The sequence below is a fragment of the Leptinotarsa decemlineata genome, unplaced genomic scaffold (assembly GCF_025532065.1).
Source record: "Leptinotarsa decemlineata unplaced genomic scaffold, Ldec_3_MD MMD2_P_RNA_scaffold_5, whole genome shotgun sequence".
NCBI lineage: Eukaryota > Metazoa > Arthropoda > Insecta > Coleoptera > Chrysomelidae > Leptinotarsa > Leptinotarsa decemlineata.
Genome location: NW_027412532.1, coordinates 3,426,758 through 3,451,921, shown reverse-complemented (window position 1 = coordinate 3,451,921; position 25,164 = coordinate 3,426,758). Strand labels below are relative to the sequence as shown.

The 25,164-nt window shown below is 38.7% G+C and overlaps 1 protein-coding gene across 8 annotated transcripts in view; it reads left to right on the top strand.

The window, feature by feature from the left end:
• The window catches only part of LOC111510848 (colorectal mutant cancer protein), an 81,402-nt gene that overhangs the window by 19,384 nt on the left and 36,854 nt on the right, over positions 1-25,164 (top strand). For 5 of the 8 annotated variants that reach the window (XM_074169260.1, XM_074169263.1, XM_074169257.1 and 2 more), the window contains exons 2-3: positions 19,723-20,201; positions 23,530-23,782. The exons of 1 other annotated variant lie outside the window; for it this stretch is intronic. In XM_074169260.1, the coding sequence (XP_074025361.1) occupies positions 20,062-20,201; positions 23,530-23,782 (393 nt within the window). In that variant the 5' untranslated portion in view covers positions 19,723-20,061. Of the gene's footprint in view, positions 1-19,623; positions 20,202-23,529; positions 23,783-25,164 lie in introns of all 8 variants that reach the window. 2 more of the 8 variants (XM_074169259.1, XM_074169258.1) reach the window with 1 other exon arrangement.

Sequence of the window (25,164 nt, the reverse complement as noted above, 5' to 3'; positions counted from 1 at the left end):
GTTGACAGTTGGAGGCATAAAGTCAGAGGTCATTTCCAGAATGCTGTGACTTCCAATGTCAACCAACAGTCTGTTGCACACTGCATTGAATTGATTTGTGCAATTGGCAATGTGCACAAGTCTCTATGCAGTCCATTTAGCCTCTCTTCCCAGAAAAATGTGGAAAGGAGTTAGATCTAGAAGGATCTTCATGGCCGCTGATGGTGTGGTACTGATGGCACCACTGATAGCCAGACAAGCCTGTCTCTGCCGGTTTCTGTAAAGCCTTCGGCCACCTAGCAATTGCACCATAAGTGATCATTGGTCTGATAATCATCACATAAATCCAATGGATTTGTTTGGGACCTAAATCCACAAATCCTTCGACTTGTCCATAGAGACAGTCTGGCTTTGTGTAAAACTTTTTCCAAGTGAGCGTTCCAGGTGAGTCTTTTATCAACTACAATGCCAAGGCTAGTACTAGAGTGCCACCAAGATTTAGCCAAAGTCTCGGTAGATAATAACGTTATCCTGAGGTGAGTAAAAGGGCATGACAGGAGTAAAGGTAAGGAAGCGGCTGGACTAATAATTTTAGTAACCAGTGGCACCTACGGCCTGATGACTTCGACAATTCCTAAAGAGATGGAATGAAATCAAAGGATGCAATCTTGTCAGGATCACCCTGGGCGACCCGGGGAAGCTGGCGCCGAAGAAATTTCTGACTGGCCACTGTCAACTAAGGAAACACCTCCACAATATGGGGCTAGTGGTCACACCTCTATGCAGGATGTGTGAACAGGAAGATGAGACTGTCAGGCATGCGAGTGCCCGGAGTTATCGTCAATAAGAGAGTGTTTGTTCGGCGAGTCTTGGCCTACATCTGCTGATATAAAGGAGATGTCTCCTAGTGACCTGTCCACCTTCCTGGAAAGGACAGGATGGACGATGACCTAGGAGGACAACTCCTCGGGAGGATGTACAATGGGTCACATGTGGCCTAAGTGTATACTGGAAAATACCGATATACAAGTTTTGAGTGCACTCAGAATAACATTTAACATTATGAATATCTAAAATTACTTCCAATTTTCAATTATTGACCATGTATAATGACGAGGCGATTGTTTCATAAATAGTTTCAAATCTTTGTTGAATCTGAATGCTGACGTTTCGTTTTGCAGTGTTTCGGGAAGAAGATTAAATACTTTTGGTGCTAAATATTGATAGCATTGATTTCGAAGCGAAAGGTACCGAATAATAATTTTTTTGTCTCGTAGTATAGGTATGAGGAGGTTTAATAAGTTCGGTGTTATTGAAGAACTGAGTTGTAGCGATGTGATAAAAGAATATTTGTCTGACAACAAAAATCTCAGACTCTTCATAGAGAGCATCACTCGCATATCTGTTGTTTTTGAAAAGTATCATTCTTAGGAAACGTTTTTGCAATTCCATCAGTACTGTCTTTATTTACTTCCAAAATACAAATCATGAGATTATAAAACAACAACAAAAAATGAATTGGCGCTCCGGGGCGACGTCTTCAATTTCTAATCAAACCCTTGATACCACTAATGGTTTTACGACTGATGGTAAATACTTCCTGTTATTCCTTTGTTCTCTAAACGATTCGTCAGCACTGGTTCCGGTCTGGAATTTCAATCCGAACTAGAAGTGATAAAAAACTTTCTCGATTATCCTAAATTCCTGATAGATTACCAATCGGCTTGAAAGACTACTTATAACCTCATCTGCCGGGCGTGGGTGTTGTCTAATGGCCTCGAATGCTTTTTGATGATTAATTTGTCGTCTTTGGCGATAAACTATTTATTTATTCGACCAGTTTTTCTGGCAGTTTGGCTGCTGATTTCGTTTGGTATTTGTCTGAATTGATGGAAAATGGACTTTCATTCCCTCATTTTAGTTAAAGTATCCCTTACTTCAAAGTTAGTCAATTTAATGACCTATTTCTCGTATAATTTTGCACAGACGTTCATAAAAAATCTGGATTTATGTTCTCTTCACCTTCTTATTCAAAGTTGATCCTCTACCGGAGGTTTCTTTTATTCGGGAGATGGGAACCATCTCTTTTCGGGGGTTTAAACTGTTTTATTCGAAAATAAATTCGGGGACTGATTCTTAGAAATTTTTGTTCTATTAAGTTTTTAGTTGTATATGAGAATTGTGAGTTTTTCACTTCTTTACTGGAGTAATAATGTGACTACATTTGTCTTTCTGTGAATGCTAGGAGTCGTTTTACGAATATTTCATTGAAATAAGCAGAGCGCTGGAACTGAATAACTAATAGGACAATAACGGTGTTCTATATGGTTTTTACTTTCATATATTTGTTGCCTATTTAATATATTCAAATTGGCATTGTGTATAATTGGACAATATGCTCCTGGGCAATTCATTTCAACGGTACACAGCACATATTTAGTAATGAATAATGGATGGGTTTGTTTCATTAGCGATAGTGTCGCTGATTCATTTTCGTTTTAACTGTAGGATCGTTAGTCGCTTTCTGACTTCAAATTTAAATAAAACAAAGTGTGTGTGGGATATCATTGAAATATTCGCATATACCTGCGATTTGAAAAGCCATTACAAGAAAAAGTCTAACGGGTTCAAATCGGACGATCCCGGTGGCCCGTTCACATGAAAATTAGGGGTCGGTTGCCAACTGCTCCAGAGCTCTTTCAACGAAAACACGTCGTTGTCTATGGTCGTTTACCTTCAGTTCATGGGTCAGTTGAATTCTGTATGGGTGCAGGCCCAAGTTACAACGCAAAATCTGCCGAGTTGTGGTCTGCGAAAGGCCGGGTTCTTGTAAGCGACGCGAAATGGTTTGCTTCGGATTCTCCTACACACTCTCACAGACAGCGGTGATGTTTTCGGCAGATCTTGCGTTACGGCGACATACGAGTGTTGGTCGATCGTCCATGCTGATTTGACAAAACAGACTGAATTGATGACAAGTGATTTGACAGATGTACCTTCAACAATTGTCAAATTTCAGAAGTCCCTGTTAGAAGATCCTTTATAACTACAGCAGGATTGCAACATTCGTATTGTTGAGCTCGAAAAAACAATTGAACATCAATCACTGCTTGATAGCGTTCTAGAGATGCAGGAGAAATGAACAATTTTACTGAAATAGGAAGGTGTTTGTTCCTCATCTCATAATTTTTTTATCACGGGGAATACGGCAAACAAAAGTTATCCTCGAAAGTTATTTGTGTAGTGCTATCGTTTGGCAATTGTTTCCTAATTTTCGAGCCCTTTGTAGAGTCAAATGTTGGAGTAGAAATTTTCAGGAAATTTATTCTTCAAAGTTCATATTAAAATGAACAATGTGATGTTCAGGATGAGAACCCTGTCACAGTTCATAGTTCTCATGTCACACTGATATCTCCAGACTTTCAAAAGCATTCAAAAATCTAGTGTCATGTGCCGATCCCAACAATTTCGGAAAATTTCCTTTTCTGTTCTCCGAAATCGAATATCTATCACGTGTTCTTTAAAGCGGGTTCAAATAGCTCGCTTAGTCTGACCGATGTATTTTTTGTCACGGTCCTCATAGCTCATTTCATATATCCCCGAGTTTTCATTTTGCAAATTCTTCTCCTTAGGGCTATCCAACAGTTGTGGTATTTTCTCACGTCAAAAATGCGATCTAATCCGTAAGTATATCTTTGTTTACACTCTGAATCAATATCTTTTGGAATTTGCTGTGAAGATTCCAAGATATAACATTTATGAATTGATTCTAACTAATTGCTTCTTGGTGGAGGTGCAAATTTACACCCCATGCGTGAACCATTCAAAATGCTTCACCAAATTGTAACCACTCATAATGTGGTGGAGGAGTGCTAATGAATGAGGTCATGTAGTGGGTTTGTAGTACCAAATTATTTTGTTAATGTTCTCAATTCCTAATTGTTGTGATATCCAATATTTCCCTTTCTTTATATGAAATCAACACTGTTGGAATGGAACCTTTATCGCAGTTCATATTTGTTACTCCACATTTTTCGATTTCTAAGCTTTCAACGGTGTCTAAAATCCTGTTGCCATTTCCCGGTCTCAATAATAGCAAGCATTTTTACTCTGTGGTCGTTCTTCAAGGTATTTTGAGCGACCCCAGACTCCTCTGTTCTACGAAACTGAATACGTGAAATGCGTTCCTTGAACCGAGTAATTATATTGCGCTCAGTTTGACCAACATCCTTTTAGTTGCAAATTCTCACAGATAGTTTTATGAATTTCAAAATTCCATTATCGCCATCATTTATTTCATATTGGCAACATTACATTTGTTAAACAAAAGGAAGCTCTTTGAACACTTCACCACTATGGTAAACGAAACCGCTAATTCATTTGATTCAATGGATTTTCCTTCCTTTTTTAATATTGTTTACCCACTTATCAAAATATTTTCGTCCTAAATCATTTTGCCACTCTTTCTGGAACAATATGCATATTAGAACTTCTATCGTCAAAAACATTCGCAAAAAAAGAACCTTTCAGATTATTGCCAGCAAAATAATCTCTGACTCCTACTCCTCTCAGGAAGTGACAAATTTTCCTGCGTTCCTGCATATATTTTCTTTGATCAAAGCTGTCGTCGTCTGATACAATAATTACCATAATCCGATACAGGATGCAGTCGTTCAAAGGTCTATGTTTATTGAATTTCGAGCATCAATTACCACTCACAAAGAGGATTTATTGAGAACGACAATAACAAAATAAACAATCGAGGATTACGTACGTACAGGCATTTGTCGATGTCGTCTTCTTAAAATAAACACGGAGAAGTTGCAGTATACGGAAGGATTCAGAAAAAAAGAGGCAAATCTTGTCTCAAATTGGACGTCTTTCATTTATTCGTTGTCGCTTCGTTATCGCAAACTTGTTATTTTTCATTATTGAACAAAACATGTGAGAGAGTTCCAAAGACAGGAAAAGAAAATAACTTCAATGAAAACCATTCATCAAGATATGACGAGCATACACAAGACGTTTCTTTCAAATAAAAACTGGAAGTAAATACTATTTCAAAACAACTACTTGCAGGTATAGCCATACGAAGTCGATCAGAACAGCTAAATAAAAGACTATATGCATTACTTTTTACCAATAAAAAAATCCACGTAGGTTTGTGAAAAATCAAATCAATTTTTGAAAAGAAATTATACCACGCCGTCCATGTCATACTAAGAAACTGCCGACGTTCGGTAACTATTCAATTTTTATGCCATACATGAACATTGAATTATACGGAAGGAACACGTCCTTTCAAAACTACTACTTTCAACTTCAATGGTGCACTTCGATGTTCCGGGGTAAGACACTTGTTTAAACACCGTATCAGCACCGTTCTGGATAACATTAAAAGTAGAAGTACTCATTTCTTTCATAACATTACGACTGTGTTTCAGGTTAGGTTAGGTCCAAAGTAAGTGGATCTATTCGATCCGCCACCACAACCCGCAAATCTTTATTGTGGCTCACATCTATTTGCACTCGACCAAATAAACCCAGCTTCTTAACGAAGCCGATTAGTTTATATGGTGAGTGGACAGAGGTGACATACAGAGGCGACACACACTGTCTTCCGACAGTCCGAGTCTCTGCATATTATTATTCGAATGATTGTGACCTCTTAGAAGGCCTGTTAGACAAGGTAGTTCATCCCTACTGTAGTCCAACAACTGTTTGGTATCAAACTTCGAAGGGCGAATAAATGCCTTGGAGTGAGCCAAGATGCCAGAAGTCCATAAATCTTCTTGCCATCCAGATGTTCAATCTTCATTTGGCAAAGCCTGAAGTGATGCCAATGACAGGTTCTGGTCCGATGAAGCTGCTTGCAGCACCATCCTTTGCAGGGGAGTCAGCAGCCTCATTGCCTTCCAGGCCAGTATGGACAGGAATCCAGACCAGAGACAATCTTTCGAGTCTTCCTATCGAGGAGAGTCGTTTTTGGCAATTTGCTACCAATTTAGACGTTGCTCAGTAGCTACCAAGAGCTCTCAACACCTGCACCAGAACCAAAAGGTGTTTTTGATTCATCAGTGAACCAACAAATATCTGCTCTTAATAGTTCCTTCTCCCGGAGGAGATAAATCTACTCATGCCATGATGACAGTGCGTATACACATTCATACGGACTGTTATCATTATTATTAGTTACCATCTGGGGTACCATGATCTGCCCAAGGAGTCCCTACCAATGGATATCCCTATCAGTATAAAAAGTCATTCGATACTGTTTTGGAATGTTTCACAATAATCTGGGATATTTCTAAATGTTCCAGATTATTTCCAAACATTTCACAACATTCCAGAATGTTGTGGAATACTCTCGAATACTCTAAACTGTTTCAGACATTTTTCAACTGCTCTGGAATGTTCCAAGATTTTTCCAAACTTTCCAGAATGTTCCAGGATATTCGTGACTGTTATAGAATTTTGTTGAAAACTTTAGAATATTCTGGAATATTCTGAAACTCTCTAGAAGTCAAAAATGTTAGCCCTCATATCTTCAAAAAAACGGATTTCAAGTTAAAACTGTAAATTTTTTTATGAATGACAATGACAATGATTTGGAATCTTTTGAGATTTTTTTCGCACGTTCGGAACATTACACAACATTCCATAATGTTCCAGGATGTTCTGTGTACGTACCCTTGGGATTTTTTTCATCTTGGATAAGCAGGGTTTCAGTTTTCATAATCACATAAATCTTAATTAGACAGTTAGTAAAACAATTGAATAGAACCGTGCAATCGTGGTCTGATTTAGCACCACTGAAGTGACATTTTCCAGTTCGAAACAGCGCTTCCTGATTTGAAATCACTCTGATGTTTTGTTTTTGAATTCTAGACCTATGATCCAGTTGAGCCAGACCAACCATTCAAGGTTTGTAAATCTAAGACCGACGAAAATAGCTCATAGGCTCATAGCTCAGCGAGGGTCGACCATTAATATGAGTAGAACACAGGTTTTGGTTCATTATAGTTCAGTTTCGATCAGTCTCATCGGTGCGATGTGACCAAATTGTAAGCACATTTGTGACTTCATTCAGAAGAGTTTTCGTTTGCAAAGCTGCAACTAGCATCACTCGAAATAAGTGTTAATGGTTTGCCTACTTGAGCGCTTTGTTCACCCACTGTACCCACCCACCAAATTTCTTTTTTGTTTCAAAGCGTGAACTCGGGTTTCATGCAGGTAGGTTTTGTAAAGAGGCTATTTGAAACCTCTTGAGAACAAGTTATTCTAAGTGAAGTCGTATTTGAACTGGTCTATAATTGTTCGTGTACAACATGACGATCTGTAAATTTATAATGAAATGAGGCCCAATGATGACCCTTGGGGCACATCCATATTGAAGTTATTATTTTGAACGTACTCCGGATGTGAAACCGATGGTGGCATCGTCACTGTCAGATCCTGTTATCAATGTTCAAACCAAACTTCATCTTGTTGTGGATTGTTGTGTAAATGTAATCCGGCGACACCCATGCCGTATCATACTTTCATGTAACGTGAGAAAGTACGTGATCTTTCTGTGAAATCTGATAACGCTTGCGATATTAGAGTGTTTATCTTTCATCAGCCAAGTCATTTTTGCAGCGATAAACCACATCCAAGCGATTATATCTGCCTCCCATGAAACGGTCGTGCTGTTGCTAGTTGAAGACATAACAATAACTTGGCGGAGAGACAGTTTAAACAAGCGATCATTAGGAATGTCTAAAAAACGAATCAAGATGGGAATGCCCATCTGTTCTATTAATTTCTTTTATGATCGGAGATAAATGTTAGTCGCGGGGCAAAAGGTGGAATTTTGAACCGTTCAAGTGATATTGAACTCATCAATTATGTCTTCTATGAATAGAACTTTCTATGAAAGTTTTTAGAATTGTCTAAATTTAACTTTGAAGTAGAGCTATTGTTATAATGAATGAATGAACATGATATGGAACAGAAATGCCGCAACAGTTTACGATGTAAATCGAACGATATGTTCTGGGAGCTTGCGACAAATTGTTAACAATCTGATGAAACTAACAGATAAAAACCTTCAGAAGAAAGTTGAAGGAGGAAGATGTTTTTTATCTGAAAGCAAAGAAAATTCGAAAGATTATAGTATTGGACAAGGCAAATTACTGTGAGAAAGTTGAGACTTTGATCAGGAACGTCATCATATAGGAGAAGGCGTCAATATCTACTAGTGAGGCTCCCAAAGGCGGTCAGCACTCTGTGTTAAATTGATTTGTGCAACTGGCAATGTGAACAAGTCTATATGCAGTCCATCTGGCCTCTCTCTCCAGAAGAATGTGGAGAAGAGGTGGATCTAGAAGGATCTCCATGCCTGCTGACGGTGTGGTAATGATGGCACCACTGATAGCCAGAAGAGCCTGTCTCTGTAAACCAGAGAGCTTCACTTGGGCCGTTTTCAGTAAAGACTTCGGTCACTAGGCAATCGCACCATAAGTGATCATTGGTCTGACAATCATCACATAAATACAATGGATTTGTTTGGGACCTAAACCCCAAGTTTTACCACAAACTCTTTGACATGTCCATAGAGACAGTCTGGCTTTCTGTAAAACTTTTTCCAAATGAGCGTTCCAGGTAAATCAATTATCAAGTACAATGCCAAGATATTTCACCTCTGCCTAAAATTGAATGACCTCATCATTGAGGGAAAGTACCGTTATATCGTCTAATTTTCTACTCCTGGTGAAGGGGATTAACACAGTTTTGCTGGGGTTGACAAACATCTACTCCGTCAGGCACCAACTGTGAACATCGGCCAACGTGCTTTGGAGGATTGCATAAGCTTGCAGATCAATTTTTCTTCTGTCGAGGGCAACAAGCAGACTATTCATCAGGAGCGACCACGGAAGGGGAGATAGTACCCCACCTTGAGGGCAGTCCCTGGTCACTCTGAACCTAATGGCCTCTCCTGGAAGTATAGTTGCATTTCTGTCTACTAGCATCACATAGATCCAGCCAGTTATGGTCGATTCGTTACCTTTCCTAGCCAGAGACAATCCTATCCTATAGACAGAACGAGGGTATGGTAATGGGAAATTCACTATTTCCTTTCGAGGCTGATCTATTGATCGGCAAATTCACACTGAAAGCAAGAGAGCATTTGAATCAGCTCTCACGGACTTGGATCCGATATAACATAAAGAAAAGTGAGGTAGGTCTAGCAATTTGAACTCAGAAAGCATACGATGTGCATAAATAATTACTGAATGAATGTGGAAAATAATGAAATGAAACAAACTTGGAACCGAGTAACAAAACAACTTGAAAGTCAGCGGGAGAGTGAAACAAACAAGAGCTACTTTCGACTTATTGGTTCTCTTCTTTGAGTGTCCTTTTCTTTTTGTGAAATATTGGCGTAGGAATAGTCTTCCAGTGTCTCTGAATTTACAACTTTTCAGGACGTTGTTTGGTTTGCATTCGTTTCTCTAGTTCTAGATCTAGAATGAGTCGTAACTCTGTCCTGATTTTATCGGTTTCTAGGCTTTATGACTCTTTGGGCTGATTTCTGTCGTACAGAATTGGAGTAACCACTTCGTTACAGATATCTTCTGATGCTGTCCTTATTACTTTTGGTTGGTGTTGCAATACTAGAATGTGAAATCAATCATTACTCAGCAGTTGGTCCTATAACGACGTTTTGAACAATCATATATTCTCAGATTTTTTTATATTGTTAATTTTATAGATACCCTCAGTTCTGCGACTCAGTTCTGTTCGAAAAATGCGGTGAATTTTTATTTTTCTCAAAAGATATTTAATTATTCATCATTTTCTGTTCTGTCTGTTCCGTTAATCAGCTATCGCCCCCATACGAACGACAACTCTCAGAAGTTGAGAGACTTGTGCGAGCTAAGGATTAACGAGGTCTTACCTTTTAACATGTGATTCTTAACACGTTCAAGGGTAGTCTCCTCAGATATAATACACTTGTGCCAGAGTTTTTGGAATCCTAGAAGCGGTTTGTATCTCCTCAATCATCGCAACGCCGTCCTTCCATGGGTCTCTTCAATCTTGGGAACAGAAAAAAGATGCAGGAATCCAAATCTAGTAAATACAGTGGCTGATGCTTGATTACGAAGTTGCATAGCATGTGCCAATCGATATACATAATGATATAACAATTTTTTTCACTTTCTCAACATTTTCATCGGTTTTGATTTGCTGGAGCGTCCAGGGAGAGCGTCGTCATAGTTAACTGCCCATGCAACCTTTCGTGAAAAGCTTGTGCAACTTTTTTCTGACTCAAAGTAAAATCACCGTATGTCACTCTCAATATTTTAAGGATTTTTGAGCTCTTTTAACCATTTTTACACGAATTTTATGCAAATTCATTTTTTTTTCGATTGCAGAAAATCGCCGAACACGCAAAATACAGACTGAACATGCTAAACAGATAAGACCTACACTTTACAAATTTTCTAGGAATTTTCACAATAATATCCGTAGAAACCAGATCTCTTCTGAAGACAACTGTGGTCCCTAGACTAATATAATCAGCATTAATTAATGGCGTAGCATCGTGACTGTACAATTATAACGTTAATTAGGGCAAACAAACTTATGATAGTAACTATATGACGAGCAGTTATTTATTGTTGTTATAACAGCTGACAATTTAGCTAATGTTTGCCCGTCATTTTATTCGTGACTCGAACGGAAAGGTGAAGAAACTTTGAAGTTATGGTCATGGAGTTTCGTGAAAAGTTATTATTTAGATGATAATGTTTTTCCCTAATGCATTAGAGAGTGTTGAAACGTAAGATTTTAGTAGTCGTATTTTTAAAGCGAAGTGAGCAAAATTAATAAGTGTTCAAATTGAAAATTTTTGGTTTTCTACTACTCCATCTTGATACAAAAAAATGAGGAAATCTCCCAAAGAAAGAAAGAAAGCAATCAATTTTGAAAGGAGTAACTCTATACATAGATGTGTAGATCATGCGAATAAGACTCTTTCACAAAAACTGAAAGAAAAAGCCCTCCTGAACTAGCTACTTTTATATTAACATTGAATTTCATGAAAGAAAACTTCTTTTGAAAGTATACTTTTATATAAACAGTGAGTTATACAAAATTACTTTTCTCTACTTAGTTTGTATTTCGAAAGAACAATACTCCAAAAGAGGTCTGATCTGAGCTTTATAAAGCTTCAAAAGTTCCAAGTGTTCCAAGCTTTTGAGAAGCAGCAATTCCAGCGAAATGATTGTGCCAAGACATATCGGTGTTCATTTTAATCCCCAACAAACTCATCGAAACAGAAAGCGGAATTGTCTGACCTGACACATCATTATATCCGGTTCGAAAACATTTATCTCTTTGGAGGAAACCGATGCCTGGGTTTTTGTGGCACTGTAATGTAGAAAAATTCGAATTCACTTATAACGGGTGATTTTCCAAGAGGTATAGGATTTGATTTTCAAAACAACACAAAAATTTTGAAAAAATTGATGAAATTTTCATTGAAATCGATATAACGATCAATATAATTTAATGTTTGAAGATGATTTCATGCAAATGTTATCCGCGGCTTCGCTTTAGATGGCCCATGCGCAAGGTCCAATTTTGGCACACTCTCTTTAACATATCGACCGATATTTATGAGCTTTATGAGCTTTAACATGACCCCACACGAAATAATCCAAAGGTGTTAAATCACACGACCTAGGCGGCCATGTGGGCCCCAAACGTGATATAAACTGTTCACCGAAGGCTTCACATAATTGGGACATTGTTACATTGCCGTGTAACATGTGGCATCGTCTTGTCGAAACCACACGTCAAGCATGTCCAATTCTTCCATTTTGGGCAACAAAAAGTCGTCAATCATCACACGGTAGCGCTCGCCATTCACAGTAACGACCCGGCCATTGTCTTTGAAGAAGTACGTCCCGATAATGCCACCGACCCATAATCCACACCAAACAGTGACTTTTTTGGGATGCTTCGGTAGCTCTTGCAATGCTTGTGGCTGGTCTTCATTCCAGATGCAGCAATTTTGCTTGTTAACGTATCCATTCAACCAGAAATGAGCCTCGTCGCTGAACACAATTTTTCTATAAAAATATTGATCTTCCTCCAACATTACCAGCGCCCATTCACCAAATGTAAGACGTTGTGGGAGGTCGTGTGGCTTCAATTCTTGCACCAGCTGTATCTTATAAGGTTCAACACCCAAATCTATTCGCAAAATTTTCCACGTAGTGGAGTAGCAGAGGCCCAATTGCTGCGAACGACGGCGAATCGACATTTCACGGTCATCACGAACACTGGCGGATACGGCCGCAATATTTTCCTCAGTCCTCACTCTACGTATGTGTGTTGGTGGTTTAATGTCCAATAATGTAAACTGGGTTCGAAATTTAGTCACATGCTTCCGAATAGCTTCCTCAGTAGGCCGACGAAACTGCCCATGAATTGGAAGAACTGCACGATGCACTTTCTTTACCGAGCATGAATTTTGATAATAAAATTCAATAATTTGCAAGCGTTGTTCATTCGTAAGTCGATTAATGGTTGAATTATAGACCAATCTGAACAAGTTTGACAATGACACAAGACACGATTCACGCGTGATTTGTCAAAAACAGTGTTGCCACTAAATCTTCATTAAGACATGCAACCTCTCGCTGCCGGTGAAGATATGCCTCTGTAGCCGATGTCCTGGAATCCAAACGGAATGACGAGACAACTGTGCTGTCGTCAGCAAAGCAATATATTGGATTCTACATATCTTCGTTAATAATTAATTTCAGAAGATTCCCCCATCTTTTCGTATGGAGTTAAAGAAGTAAAAAGACGAAACATTTCTTTCCCAAAAAATTAGTTTCCCCTAAAAATATACCCCTATCAATTCAAACTTCGTTCAAGTTCAGTTTTGCGGAAAAGGATTAATGAGCTCGAAACTTTTTTGTGAAGGGTCCTATATATTTTCTATAACGAATAAATAATGAGCTTTATTTTACTTCCAATGACTCTTTTTGAGCTAAATTCGTGAACGACATGAAGCAATACAAAGTATTGTGGAATAACAATTCATCACTATAATGCACCTGCTATAATTACCTGCTGGTATTTTTTTTTCCAAAAACAAAACCGTAATCATGCCTCAGCCACCGTTTTCAGCAGATTTGATCCCTTGCGACTTTTTCTTGTTCCCAAGATCGAAGAGACTCATGAAAGGAAGGCGTTTTGCGACGATTATAGATATACAAACCGACTCGCTGAAAAAGCTCAACGACTCATCAAAAAGTTCATTCTCCCCAGTTTATTTTATTCTGAAGTGAACTAATAGCTCGAGGCCGATGAGAAATCGATACCCGTCATTAGTGAGATATGTTAATAGTGGATAAACGGAAGCGAAACCTAATTGAAGTAACTACCTGTACAACGTGACAGGTCGTTTTACTCTCGACTCGATAGCCTTTTGTCCTAAATGAGTTATTCAATAATCATCAGCGATGGGAATGGCAGCAGAACTCCGGTACGGCGTCTATAAATAGCAATAATTAGTCGAAAGTCTGTTTCAATTAATATGGTGATGAAGTTGCTACGCGTGCAGTTGATTAAACTGATGTGCAACGAAGGGTGGAGGATGTAGAAAATGTACACGAAAATGAAATATTCAATTGAAGAAGAGATACCTAGGATATTCTTTTAACCAATCAACGCACCTGATGAGTTCTGACATGAATATGAACGTGAAAATTCAATAAAAACGGTTTTCCACACACCGGAACAAGAACACTGTTCTCAAAGTTTGTTTCGCTAACCAAGTTATCATAATCAGAAGAAAACCGATTTAGGCATATCGTGATGTTTCAAGAAGATTTTTCTACATTACAGATTTTTTTTTCTTGTGTTCCTTTGAATTTGCTCCAATTATCTGCCTGGAAGAAAATATGATGTAGAACTCCACTGCCATTTCTTTATTTTGGAAGAAATCCTAAGGAATGCCACTGCTTCATATCAACAAGGAGTCTGGGCCTGATGAACTGCCCGTCATCGTACTGAAAAAGTGCGCCAATGAACTCATACCAGAACCTTGCAGACTTTTCAATATGTCTTACAAGGAAGGGGTTTTTCTTTCTTGTTGGGGAATTGCTCGTTGTCAGCCTATACCCAATAAGGGCAACAAAAATCTTCCAAACTACTATAGACCAGTCGTTTTGCGATTAGTGATATCAAAAATCATGGAAAAAGCCGTAAACCACTATGTCCTTGAATATTTGGAAGGCTTCAACATCTTCAGCGATCCTCAATATGGAAACAAAGATCAACAGGCGATTTTCTATCGTATGTCACCCATATTTGGAATGACAAATCAAAACACATGGAGGTCGAGAACTGTTGCGCTTTATAAGGTCTTTGATCATGTGTCCAACTTCCAGAAAGAACGTTTCCTGCAAGTGGCCGTCGATGGATATCTCTCGAATACTTTTACTATCAACGCTAGTTTTCCCCAGGAAGCCATATTGTCTCCAACCTTTTTTTCATTGTATATCAACGATTTATTGAAAGAAACAAGTATCCAATATATTGCTGACGACAGCACACTTGTCTAGTCATTCCATTTGGATTCCAGGATATCGGCTACGGAGGAACATCTTCAGCGGCAGCAGGAGGTTGCATATCTTAATGAGGATCTAGAGACGATTTCGAATTGGGGTGAAAGTTGTAACAACCTCGATCTTATTGAAAAAGGTGTTACATTCTTTAAGCTGGAATTTGAAGTATACTTTTGGGTTACAGTGATGAGGTAAATAACCTTAGTTGGTCACAAACGTATGAACTTATCACGGTTTTCCCTTCAGCATCCAAGTTGTTGTACCTTACTTGTCATGGAGTGTACGAATAGCCAAGTCGAACTATCAGCAATACAATATAGGTTCTTCACAAGTGGTTTAGCCAAACAGTAGCACTAATTCCAAAAGATAGCCTGCTCCTGGAGTGGTATAAATGTCACCCTTCCAACAATGCTGACATTACTGGATGATTTCTGTTGTAGGCTCCCGGAGGCAGAATAAGAAAGATTGAGGGTGAAAATAAAAAGACCGTAGATAAAGGATGGCCTCACTAGATTAGATTGTGAAAACCGAGGTATTTCACAAATATCCCCAAAACAGTGGGTATGTTATACCTTCAGATAACAATTAATAATATTTACTTGTGTTTTCTATTGTGGTGCCTAGAATCCACAAATGTGTTGAGCTGACACTCGCTCAGAAAAAAATAATCCAAATTTCTCTTGATAAGAATGAAAAGCGAACCTTTTTTTCTTTGAAGATAAGGAATTTTGCTTCAAGGTCGAGCTTATATGATTAGCCTGAAGAACATGGAATTTGATAAAAATAAATGATCAACTGAAGGAATGAATATTTTTACAGGGTGATTGCTATGAATTTATTATACTTATTATCCGTATTGGATGTATTTCAATTATTGGTATATATTCTGTGTAATAGTAGAATGAATATACTGAAATAATGAACGTGTGTTGGTATTTTAATTTGACATCGCTTCTCTCCAAAAAGATAAATGTCTCCGAACTGGATATAATAATGTCAGGATAAACAATTCCGCTTGCTGCTTCGATACCTTTATTTGGGATTAAAATGGACACCAAAATGTTTATGCACAATCATGTCGCTGGAATCACAAAGGCTGCTTCTCAGCAGTTCTTAGCTTGGAACACTGTTTCGAACCAGAAAACTGTGCACACCTCAGCAACTTTTAATGCAAAAAATTGAAAAATGGAATTAGGGATTCTGACATCATTTAATAAAGGAAATCCCTCAAACTCCCCAAGAAACAAATTTTCTGTGTAAAAAATCTTGTATGAGACCTTATTCATACCACATAACCTTCGTTGGGAGATCTTTACCAGCAATTGGTCAGTGAAACGAAAAATATGTATTTTTAATCCAAATTTATTGTATCGCCATTGAAGTAGATCCGTTTCGAAATAATACACCTACGCCATTTTTTGGAATTGACTTCAGTACTCCTTGCAAATTCTCTTTCATGCAATCTTTCGACTGAAAACGTGTGCTTCGAAGTGGAAATGTGAGACTTGGAAAAAAGTCCACCGGACCCATATCAGGTTAATACGATGGCTGTTCGATAAGATTTGTTCAATTTTTGGCCAGAAATTTGTTCACAATGATACACAAGAATTTTCTCACTTTAAGGTTCCATAGCGTTTAGATAATATTCTTCATTTATTGTCAACATCACCTTCACTTTTTTTGGACTCTGACGAGCTTTTTTCGGTTCCGGCTGAGTTGGAAAGTGCCATTCCGAAGCTTGTTGTTTGGTTTGCATATCGAATTCGTCATCCTATGTCTCTTCACCAGTTTCATGAATGTGGGGTCGGAATGACTAGTTCCAACATTAAACGCGATTGAGTTTCTGCAGAAAATTCAGGTCTTTTGGTACTAGCCGAGTAGTAACACATTTCATGCCTGAAAAATCGTTTAAAATGGTATGGACTGGATCGTGAGACAAGAAAAGTCCAGTGGCTATCACACGACTAATTTCTGTCACCATTTCCTTTACTCTAGCGATGTTGAATTCGACTGAGGATGTTGATGGCTGATGGCAAATCTTCCACCACATTTCTACCGCTTTTAAATGCACTGTACCCGTTAAATGCGCGTGTTTTTGATACAGTCGATTCACAGTTAGTCTATTTCAACATTTTCAGTGCTTCGGTATTGTCAAAATCACAAAACACGTTTGAGGTTAATGAACAAATTCTTCTTCTTCTTCTCTCTTTTCTTATGGTCTTTGCTTCCATTACGGCGCAGTAGACCAGTCTCCTCCTATTACATAACAGATGTCATGCAATAGTCGCTTCGTCCAGAGACGTAGTGTGTCTTGCTCAAAGCAAACTACGTCAATATGTTGTTGATAGACAATAAGTCCACATGATATGTCTCTTTGTTATGTAATTTGAACTCGTAACTTGGGCATCTGCTTTTTCTTTACGGTTTTTCAATACTTGCTGGTAGGAATGATCGGACAAAGAATACATACAGAGGTTAAATGATCAGGATATAAAAGAAAAATTGGGATGAGGATTGGATATCCCCCCCCTGCTATTATAGTGAATAATGTAAACAAACTAAATGACGGATGGCGCTCAAACTCCACGTGAGTCTAGAGGACAGTGATGCCAACCTAGCTACCAAAATAATTTTGACCATCCCTTGACGCGGGTTTTTCAAATGACCAATTCCCGATACTTTTTTGATAGAATGGTCGCGTTGCACTGCTGTGTTAATAATTCGTTTTCAACATACCGATTTATTGTTATCTATTATTTGCTTCTTCTGTAGCCTACGTTTTCTACAGTTTTTCCCGTTCGATATTTATAATTCACTTACTTATATTTCCAAACGGTGCCTCAGTTTTTCTTCCGGAACAGTAAAATCGTCCTGGTAACATCTTCGAGGTTAATTCGATTTCCACATTCATTTTATTTATTTTCATGGCAGTAAAGTTTATGGCACGTTATATATATATTCCGGGGAAACGTGAAACATTTATCATGTGTAATGTATCTTTAATGGAAAATAAGTGGATTTTTTAGGCGTGTTCTCTTGTTTGTTCACGATCAATTTGAAGTACATTTTACTACGTCGTCTGTATGGTTTGGGTGCATGAAATTGATGTTTTAATAGTCATTTGTTACTTACTGGCTTGTTGACCTTTTGTAATTCGTTCAAGCATACCAGTTTTTCATAATTTTGAAATTCCACAAGGAATGCAAGTGTTCATGGAGACGAAAATAACAATTTGTTTAAATCATTATATATTATAAAAAAGATTTCTTCACCATTAACAAATCATTCTTAGATTTGATAAACATGTTTTCACCATAGGGCGACATCTAGGTTTAATAATCCGAACGTCAAAGTCGAGGAAAACATTCAAATAGTTACAAACATTATACAGAGATACCTCTGCTAGATACCTGCGTCTTAATTGTCTCAAATTAGTTTTACAATGTTGCCTCATCTACTAGTCGTAAATCAATTTTGTAATGTTGCCTTATCTATTTCATCAGTTGTTTAACAAACAACTGAAATTACAAAGAAATAACATACAAGCAACAACCAAACAAATAAAAATTGAAATAATAATAAAAGGTGAAAAAATTAAAAAATCAAAAATATCATTAACAAAAAATGAAAAAATTAAAATTAAAAGATTTCAAACCAAGTTATGTCACAACGTTTCGATTGTTAGTATCCACAATCGTCTTCGGGTGGCAATTGGACTTATTTCTCCGAGATCTGACTATTTATAGGTCATTCGAGTGCTTTCACCTATCCCCTCTTCCCTCTTTCCGCTTCATTGGTTTTGGCGGGAGATGACCGTTTGGCGGGAGTTGGTCGTTTTTCACTTGATTAGAGGTTTCCATATGTGACGTATCTCTACGCTAGCTTGACTAAATGCGTTGTTGGACAACATATACGCGGCTTCTTTGAATTTTCTCCTAAACCAATGTTCCTCCTTGTGGATGATTTCAGCTTGAGCCCATTTGATGTTATGTTGATGAGTCCAAACATGCTCTGCTATTCCGGATTTGCTGGTTTCTCATCGCTGTGTGTGTTTCTTTCTTGTACTCAGCAATGCGAACTTTCAATGACCTCTTAGTTTCACCGATGTATGATTCTCCGCACTCGCAGGGTATCCGGTAAATGCAATTCTTATCTTCTAGGCACCCTTTGAAGGGTGCCTAGAAGATGACAGATGACATAAAGTAGAGGCAATTAACAATAATAAAATCTGGCCACCTGTCCTTAATCGTACACAAACAAGGTTAGGTAATCCAATTGTATACCGCAGTAGTAAACGCAACGTTAGTCATAAAAACCTACAGACCACGGCCAAACAAAACGACAGATAGCTTCTACACAATTTGGATTGTTTCAATCCTGTATTTTCAGTGTTTTCAATAATTTAGTCCATGATTAATTCTCAACCAACTCTCAAAATATAAAAAGACACAGAATTCATTTCCTGTTTCATCGGTTCCCTTCTAATTAAATTCAGATATGAATAATGGCCACTGTTCCAAGGATTATTCCATAAAGAAAACCGACAGTCTGAATCATAGTTCGTTTTCTTTAAAAAATCTCAACACTTTTAGAATCTATTTCTGAAACGATCTTATGCCTTCTCATAATTAATTTTTTCCACTCGCTTTGAAAGGAATGAAATATTAACCGTGGGTTCAAGAACGAAAACTGGTCTCTGTGTAATTACGCTACTTTTATCTACCGAATGCCAATATTCAAGGATTGATTGGCGATTTTAATTAAAGAAATTCATAATCTAGGTATCAAGTGTAATTTATAGCCGGAGTGATTAATAGGAGATGTTGAAATGTGATTGACAGTTGCGTTAGCTTTGATGGGTTGCTCTAAAAATCATCATTATCAATAAAATACTTTTGAATGCTTTTTGAAGGAAGCTGTAAACATATTCACAATATCTCTACTTCTATATTTTTTTGTTAACCTTTCACACCAACCATTTGAGAATAAGAACCTCTCTCGTCACTTATTTTAGATTCGTTGTTATTGAATCTCCAACCTTTGCCCTTGGAGAATATTGCATACGATTTCGCTGTTTTGGCACACGCAACTAAATAAACACGGATTGTTTTAGTGGCAATTTCAACGAAAAAGTGACATGATGTGAACATCTGGTGAATCGTCGCGTGTAACATGTGACCGTGCAAAACTTCCATTCTGATAACAAACAGTGAACTCTTCTAGTGAGTGCTGCGACTTTCCCGGCCCGTAACTAAACGTCATACTGGCGGGCGCGGATCTAACTTTGGAAAATGGCGGCGGTGACGACAAGAGCTGCCTCACAACCTACATCTTCAACCCGGTTGATACCTGCACCGGCACCCCGAGTCCCGAGAAGCTCCTGCTGAGGTCGCCGGAGTCGGGCCCGAAACTGGGGCCGGGTAAAGATGTCGTTCCCGCCGCCGAAACACACATGCACCCGAATTTCCTCTACGGGAAGATCCTAGCTGATGGACGGCCGAATTTTCTCACCGATTACGAGGTGAGCTACAAGAATTGTAACTTCGGAGGGGTGGACCATGGCAAGTGCTGCGTCGGTGGACATTTCGGAGGGTAAGTACGGGGGTCGGGAATTCGTGTGTGAGGCAGAGAAATGATTGAGAGATTCCCCTGGCATCAAATGGTGTGTTTAACTTCATAAAATTCCTCTCAATTAATGAAAAGTATTTCACTCTCTCAAATGTTACTATAACTTGTTTTGTTTTCCAGTCATCTAACTAATCTGCTCTGCGGACGAATACTCCAGTATATTCGTCATCGACTGTTCAGGTCATCGTCGCTAGCCTTTAGATTATTGTTTTGCTAGATACGTTGCTATCGTGACGCAAAGTCGCTATACGTTATCGGATCATTGATCCCAGTGACGTACTGATTAACGTAGGCTTCTCTCCAAGTTACCTTTTGCTGAGTAACTCGCCTGACGTAACCATTTGGTAAGATCATCATCATCACAGGAAACAAGTCTTTACGTGTGGAAGTACAGGGTTATCTCCTAGAAGTCAACTGTTAGATGTGATAGGCTGAATAAGTTGTTTTTGGTCACTAAGTATAGTTCTTTGTAGTTTGAGGCAATATTTCGTGGTTTCCACGACCGACTCTTTGTAGGCCACTTATCCGTTTACACTCCCCTTCATCGTTTACACTACTCCTTAATGTCACTGTAGTATATTTGCCAAACACGTTCTAAGGATCTGTTGATACCGAATTGTTTCCGACTTGACCCCATGGAGTTGGCCAAACACATCTGTGATGACGCATCCTCTACAGACCATCAATATGCCATAGCAGAGAAATGAGGAATTTCACTAGGCTCAACAATCCTTGACAATCAGGTCGAATTTCCTCGTTTTGCAAGCTTCAGACCAATTTCAGATCATCATCTTTCTTCTCCCTTTCTCTTATTTGTTGTCCATGGGTGTGTTGCTTTAGAATCTTCATCGATCTCAGTACCTAAATTTCTCGCTGCCCATTTGTCGTTGGAGGACCTTGTTTTCTTTCTGGGTTGATAATCTGTTCATTCTCTTTGATGTTGGCGACCTATATATCTCCTTGGTCCTTAACGACCGATAATTCATCTCAGATGTTGGCTGACTAGGCTGACTATGTCTTCTTTTAGTTGTTGGCGATCTTTCGTCTCTGCATCAACTGAACCTAACACATTATAACAAATGCACCATTCTTGAAGACCTGCAGCCAATCAAATGAAGGTCTGTTGAATTGTTTCTGACTTGATCCCATGGAGTTGACCAAACACATCTGTGATGACGCATCCTCTAGACGCTGCCAATCAGGTCTAATTTCCTCGTTTTGCCAGCTTCAAACCAATTTCAAATCATCACCTTTCTTCTCGCTTTCTCTCATCTGTTGTCTATGGGTCTATTACTTCAGAATCCGTTCTAATGGTTGCTCAATTTCTTCATCGATCTCAGTACCTTTATGTGTTGCTGTCCATTTGTTGTTGAAGGACCTTGTTTCCTTTCTGGGTTGATAATCTGTTCCTACTCTTTGGTGGTGGCGACCTAAATATTTTCTTGGTCCTTAACGACGTATGATTCGTCTCTAATGTTGGCCGACTATGTCTTATTTGAGTTGATGGCGATCTTTCGTCTCTGCATCCACTGAACCTAATATATTATGGTAAATGCACAATTCTTGAAGTCCTACGGCCAATCAGCCAATCAGATCAAGGTCTGTTGAATTGTTTCTGTCTCAATCTCATGGAGTTGACCAGATACATCTGTGATGACGCATCCTCTAGACTAGACCGTCAATACGCCATAGCGGAGAAATAAGGAATTTCACCAAGCTCAACAATCCTCGAGAATTGTACTGTACCTCGAGGTTCGCTGCCAATCAGGTCGAATTTCCTCGTTTTGCCAGCTTCAATCCAATTTCAGATCATCACCTTTCTTCTCGCTTTCTCTCATATGTTGTCTATTGCTTCAGAATCCGATCTAACGATTGTGTCACTTCATGTGTTGCTGTCCGTTTGCAGTTGGAGGACCTTGTTTTCTTTCTGGGTTGATAATCTGTTTCTCCTCTTTGGTGTTGGCGACCTATATATTTCCTTGGTCCTTCACGATCGATGATTCGTCTCTGATGTTGGCCGACTATGTCTTCTTTTAGTTGTTGGCAATCTTTCGTCTCTGCATCCACTGAACCTAATACATTATGTCAAACGCACAATTCTTTAAGACTTGCAGCCAATCAGATCAAGGTCTATTGAATTGTTTCTGACTTGACCCATGGAGTTGACCAAACACATCTGTGATGACGCATTCTCTAGACTAGACCGTCAATATGCCATAGCGGAGAAATAAAGAATTCCAATAAGATCAACACTCCTAGAGAATTGCACTGTACCTGAAGGTTCGCTGCCAATCAGGTCGAATTTCCCCGTTTTGCCAGCTTCAAACCAATTTCAGATCATCGTCTTTCTTCTTGCTTTCTCTCATCTGTTGTCTGTATGGGTCTATTGCTTTAGAATCCGATCTAACTGTTGCTGAATTTCTTTATCGATCTCAGTAACTTCATGTTCATTTTTTGGGTTGATAATCTGTTCCTCCTCTTTGGTGTTGGCGACCTAAATATTTCCTTGGTCCTTAAAGACCTATGATTCGTCTCTAATGTTGACCTGTAGCCAATCAGATCAAGCTCTGTTGTTGAACCAGCTTCACATATTTTTCCATATCTCGTTCCTGGTCCACAGGTTGAGTTCTTTGAAATTCGAATTTAGTATGGTGGCATGTATCGGTTATCCAATGTTTCTTCTTTATTCGTAGTATCATGGTCTAAATCAATTATTTAATTGGGGAGTCATCTCTCTCTAACCATTATAAAGGTACAGGTTCTTTTTCTATGACACTGCAACCTGTCATTAACTCGTTTTCTATTTTTCCCAGTCTGCCGATTGACATGTTTTATTTCCTGAACTTCTTTGGCCTCATTTCGATCCACTCATTAGTTAGAAGTCATTTTTTTTCCAGACTTTGACTAATATCGTTCAGTTGTTGGACCGTTTCTCTAGCTGTTCTTCCTTCCTTTTTTTGCTTTTCGTTTCGAAAAATGTCTTCCTTCTTTTTTCTCTTCTTTGTTTCTCCCGTTCTTTCGTTCTTATCTTCTTAAGTTCTTTCTGCTATTTTTTCTCTCCCTTCCAAGGTCTTACTCACTTTTCTATACTCTGGTAGGTCCTCTGCTCATAGTTTCAATATCTGTTGATACTTTTCTGGCGTACAACAAAAAATATTTTTGGTAGCTGAACGGTATTATGTTTTGCACCCATACCACTATTATAGGTAAGAAAGCATGTGTCTCTCGTACATTTCTGTGCCTCCAATCGATTCCTCACTAACCCACTATATTACGTTGATTTGAATCGTAGAGACCTGACTTTCGGCCACCTGTACACCATCAGCAAAAACGACCGCACTGAAGAACGCACCTACGACGAGCCGTACGCCGGTGACTTACCTAGGAGGTCATGGCTCTGCTGTCCAGGATCGCAGCAGCACGTGGATTGCGAGCAGCCGCCTCTGCTGGATACGGCAACGGCGTCCACCAAATCTCCGACTACGCCTAAATCGACGGAGGCCATCACTACGGCGCCGGGTCTACACGTTTGTTCTGGAGCTTGTGTACGTATTAGTTGTGTTGTATGAGTTCAGAAACGGAAGAGACTACTTCATGTACCTTCAGTTATGTATTTTTCACTTGTTTCGGTACTGAACTACATTCATCACCAAGGCAAACTCAAGATTCGTGACTCGAATCTGCAGTTTGTAGTTGTACAAAAGTCGATAACTACGAACTCAATGTAGAATTTCTAACGAAATGATAAAAAGTGTTAGACTACATTTCTGAATCAACCGAAAACGTTATTTTATTCCAGAAACGCGTGTAATATTTTTACCTATTTCCACTGTCATATCTACTTCGTTCAGTTTTTATCTACAACACTATAAAAGTTCGCAACCACTAGAGATTTTACTGAAATGGAAATTCTCGCTCTGCGAACAGAAGTTGGAATTTTTACCTATTTCACACCGAATTACTTCCCCTGACAGCGAAATAAACGCTGCGAATCTGCATTATTAAGACAAGACGTCTGGTTTTGTTCACGCTTCTGACACTTGACGAACGGGCAACGATGGGAGTGTTGAATTTACATTCATGAATAGTCTTCCGCTGCCAAATAAAGAACGGAATTGTATTTCGTCGAATAAATAAGTCACCAGTTTAAATATTTTGCACACCGCCGACTCTAGAAGGAGTCGCGAGCTCTGCGAAGATTGATGGGTTATTCCAGATAAGGCACTGGTAAATTCTTTGCCCAAAACAAGCTACCCGGTGAAGTCACACCTGTTTCACTTCTTCAATCGAATCTATGGTGGATATTCATTACAATCTCCATTCAGCATATTCGTCTAGGGTGCATCTATAAGCCATAAAAAGTCAGAGCGTAGAGTTATGCATATCAGAGCCTAGACACGTTCTTCATCTTTGTTCAATTAGTGGAAAGCAGAGGATAAAAGGTAAAACGTATGTTAAGGTTGAATTGGATACTCACCAATGTTTTCGACCATCTGTTTGCATGTGTTTGTCCGAATGATATCGTTTTCATTGTGATGGTTATACCGGGTTTCCGAACAACAGCCACTTGCTCGCCACCCATTTTATATGGAATTTCGTCCAAGAGAAAGGTGATGGTGTTATAGGGTAGGTAGCACTGCTTTGTGGCGTCAGATGGTGTGAACTTTCCCTTGATATAAACGTAACTGTCTGCAATAACGATTATAAGATTTTGGAATTTTTAGAAATACCCATTGCGTTGATTCCTAGTTCCTTTTCTAGACATTCGTTTGTATTAAATAGCTCAAAAGTACGATCCAGTGAAGTCTTGATGATTTCTATTTTAGTGGATTGCTGGTGGTTGGATTCGTGATTCAGATACTGTTCCGTGTGAGTTTGTTTTCAGTATACATATGTTTCCCACTTAGTGTCGGTCCTCTTCGCCAAT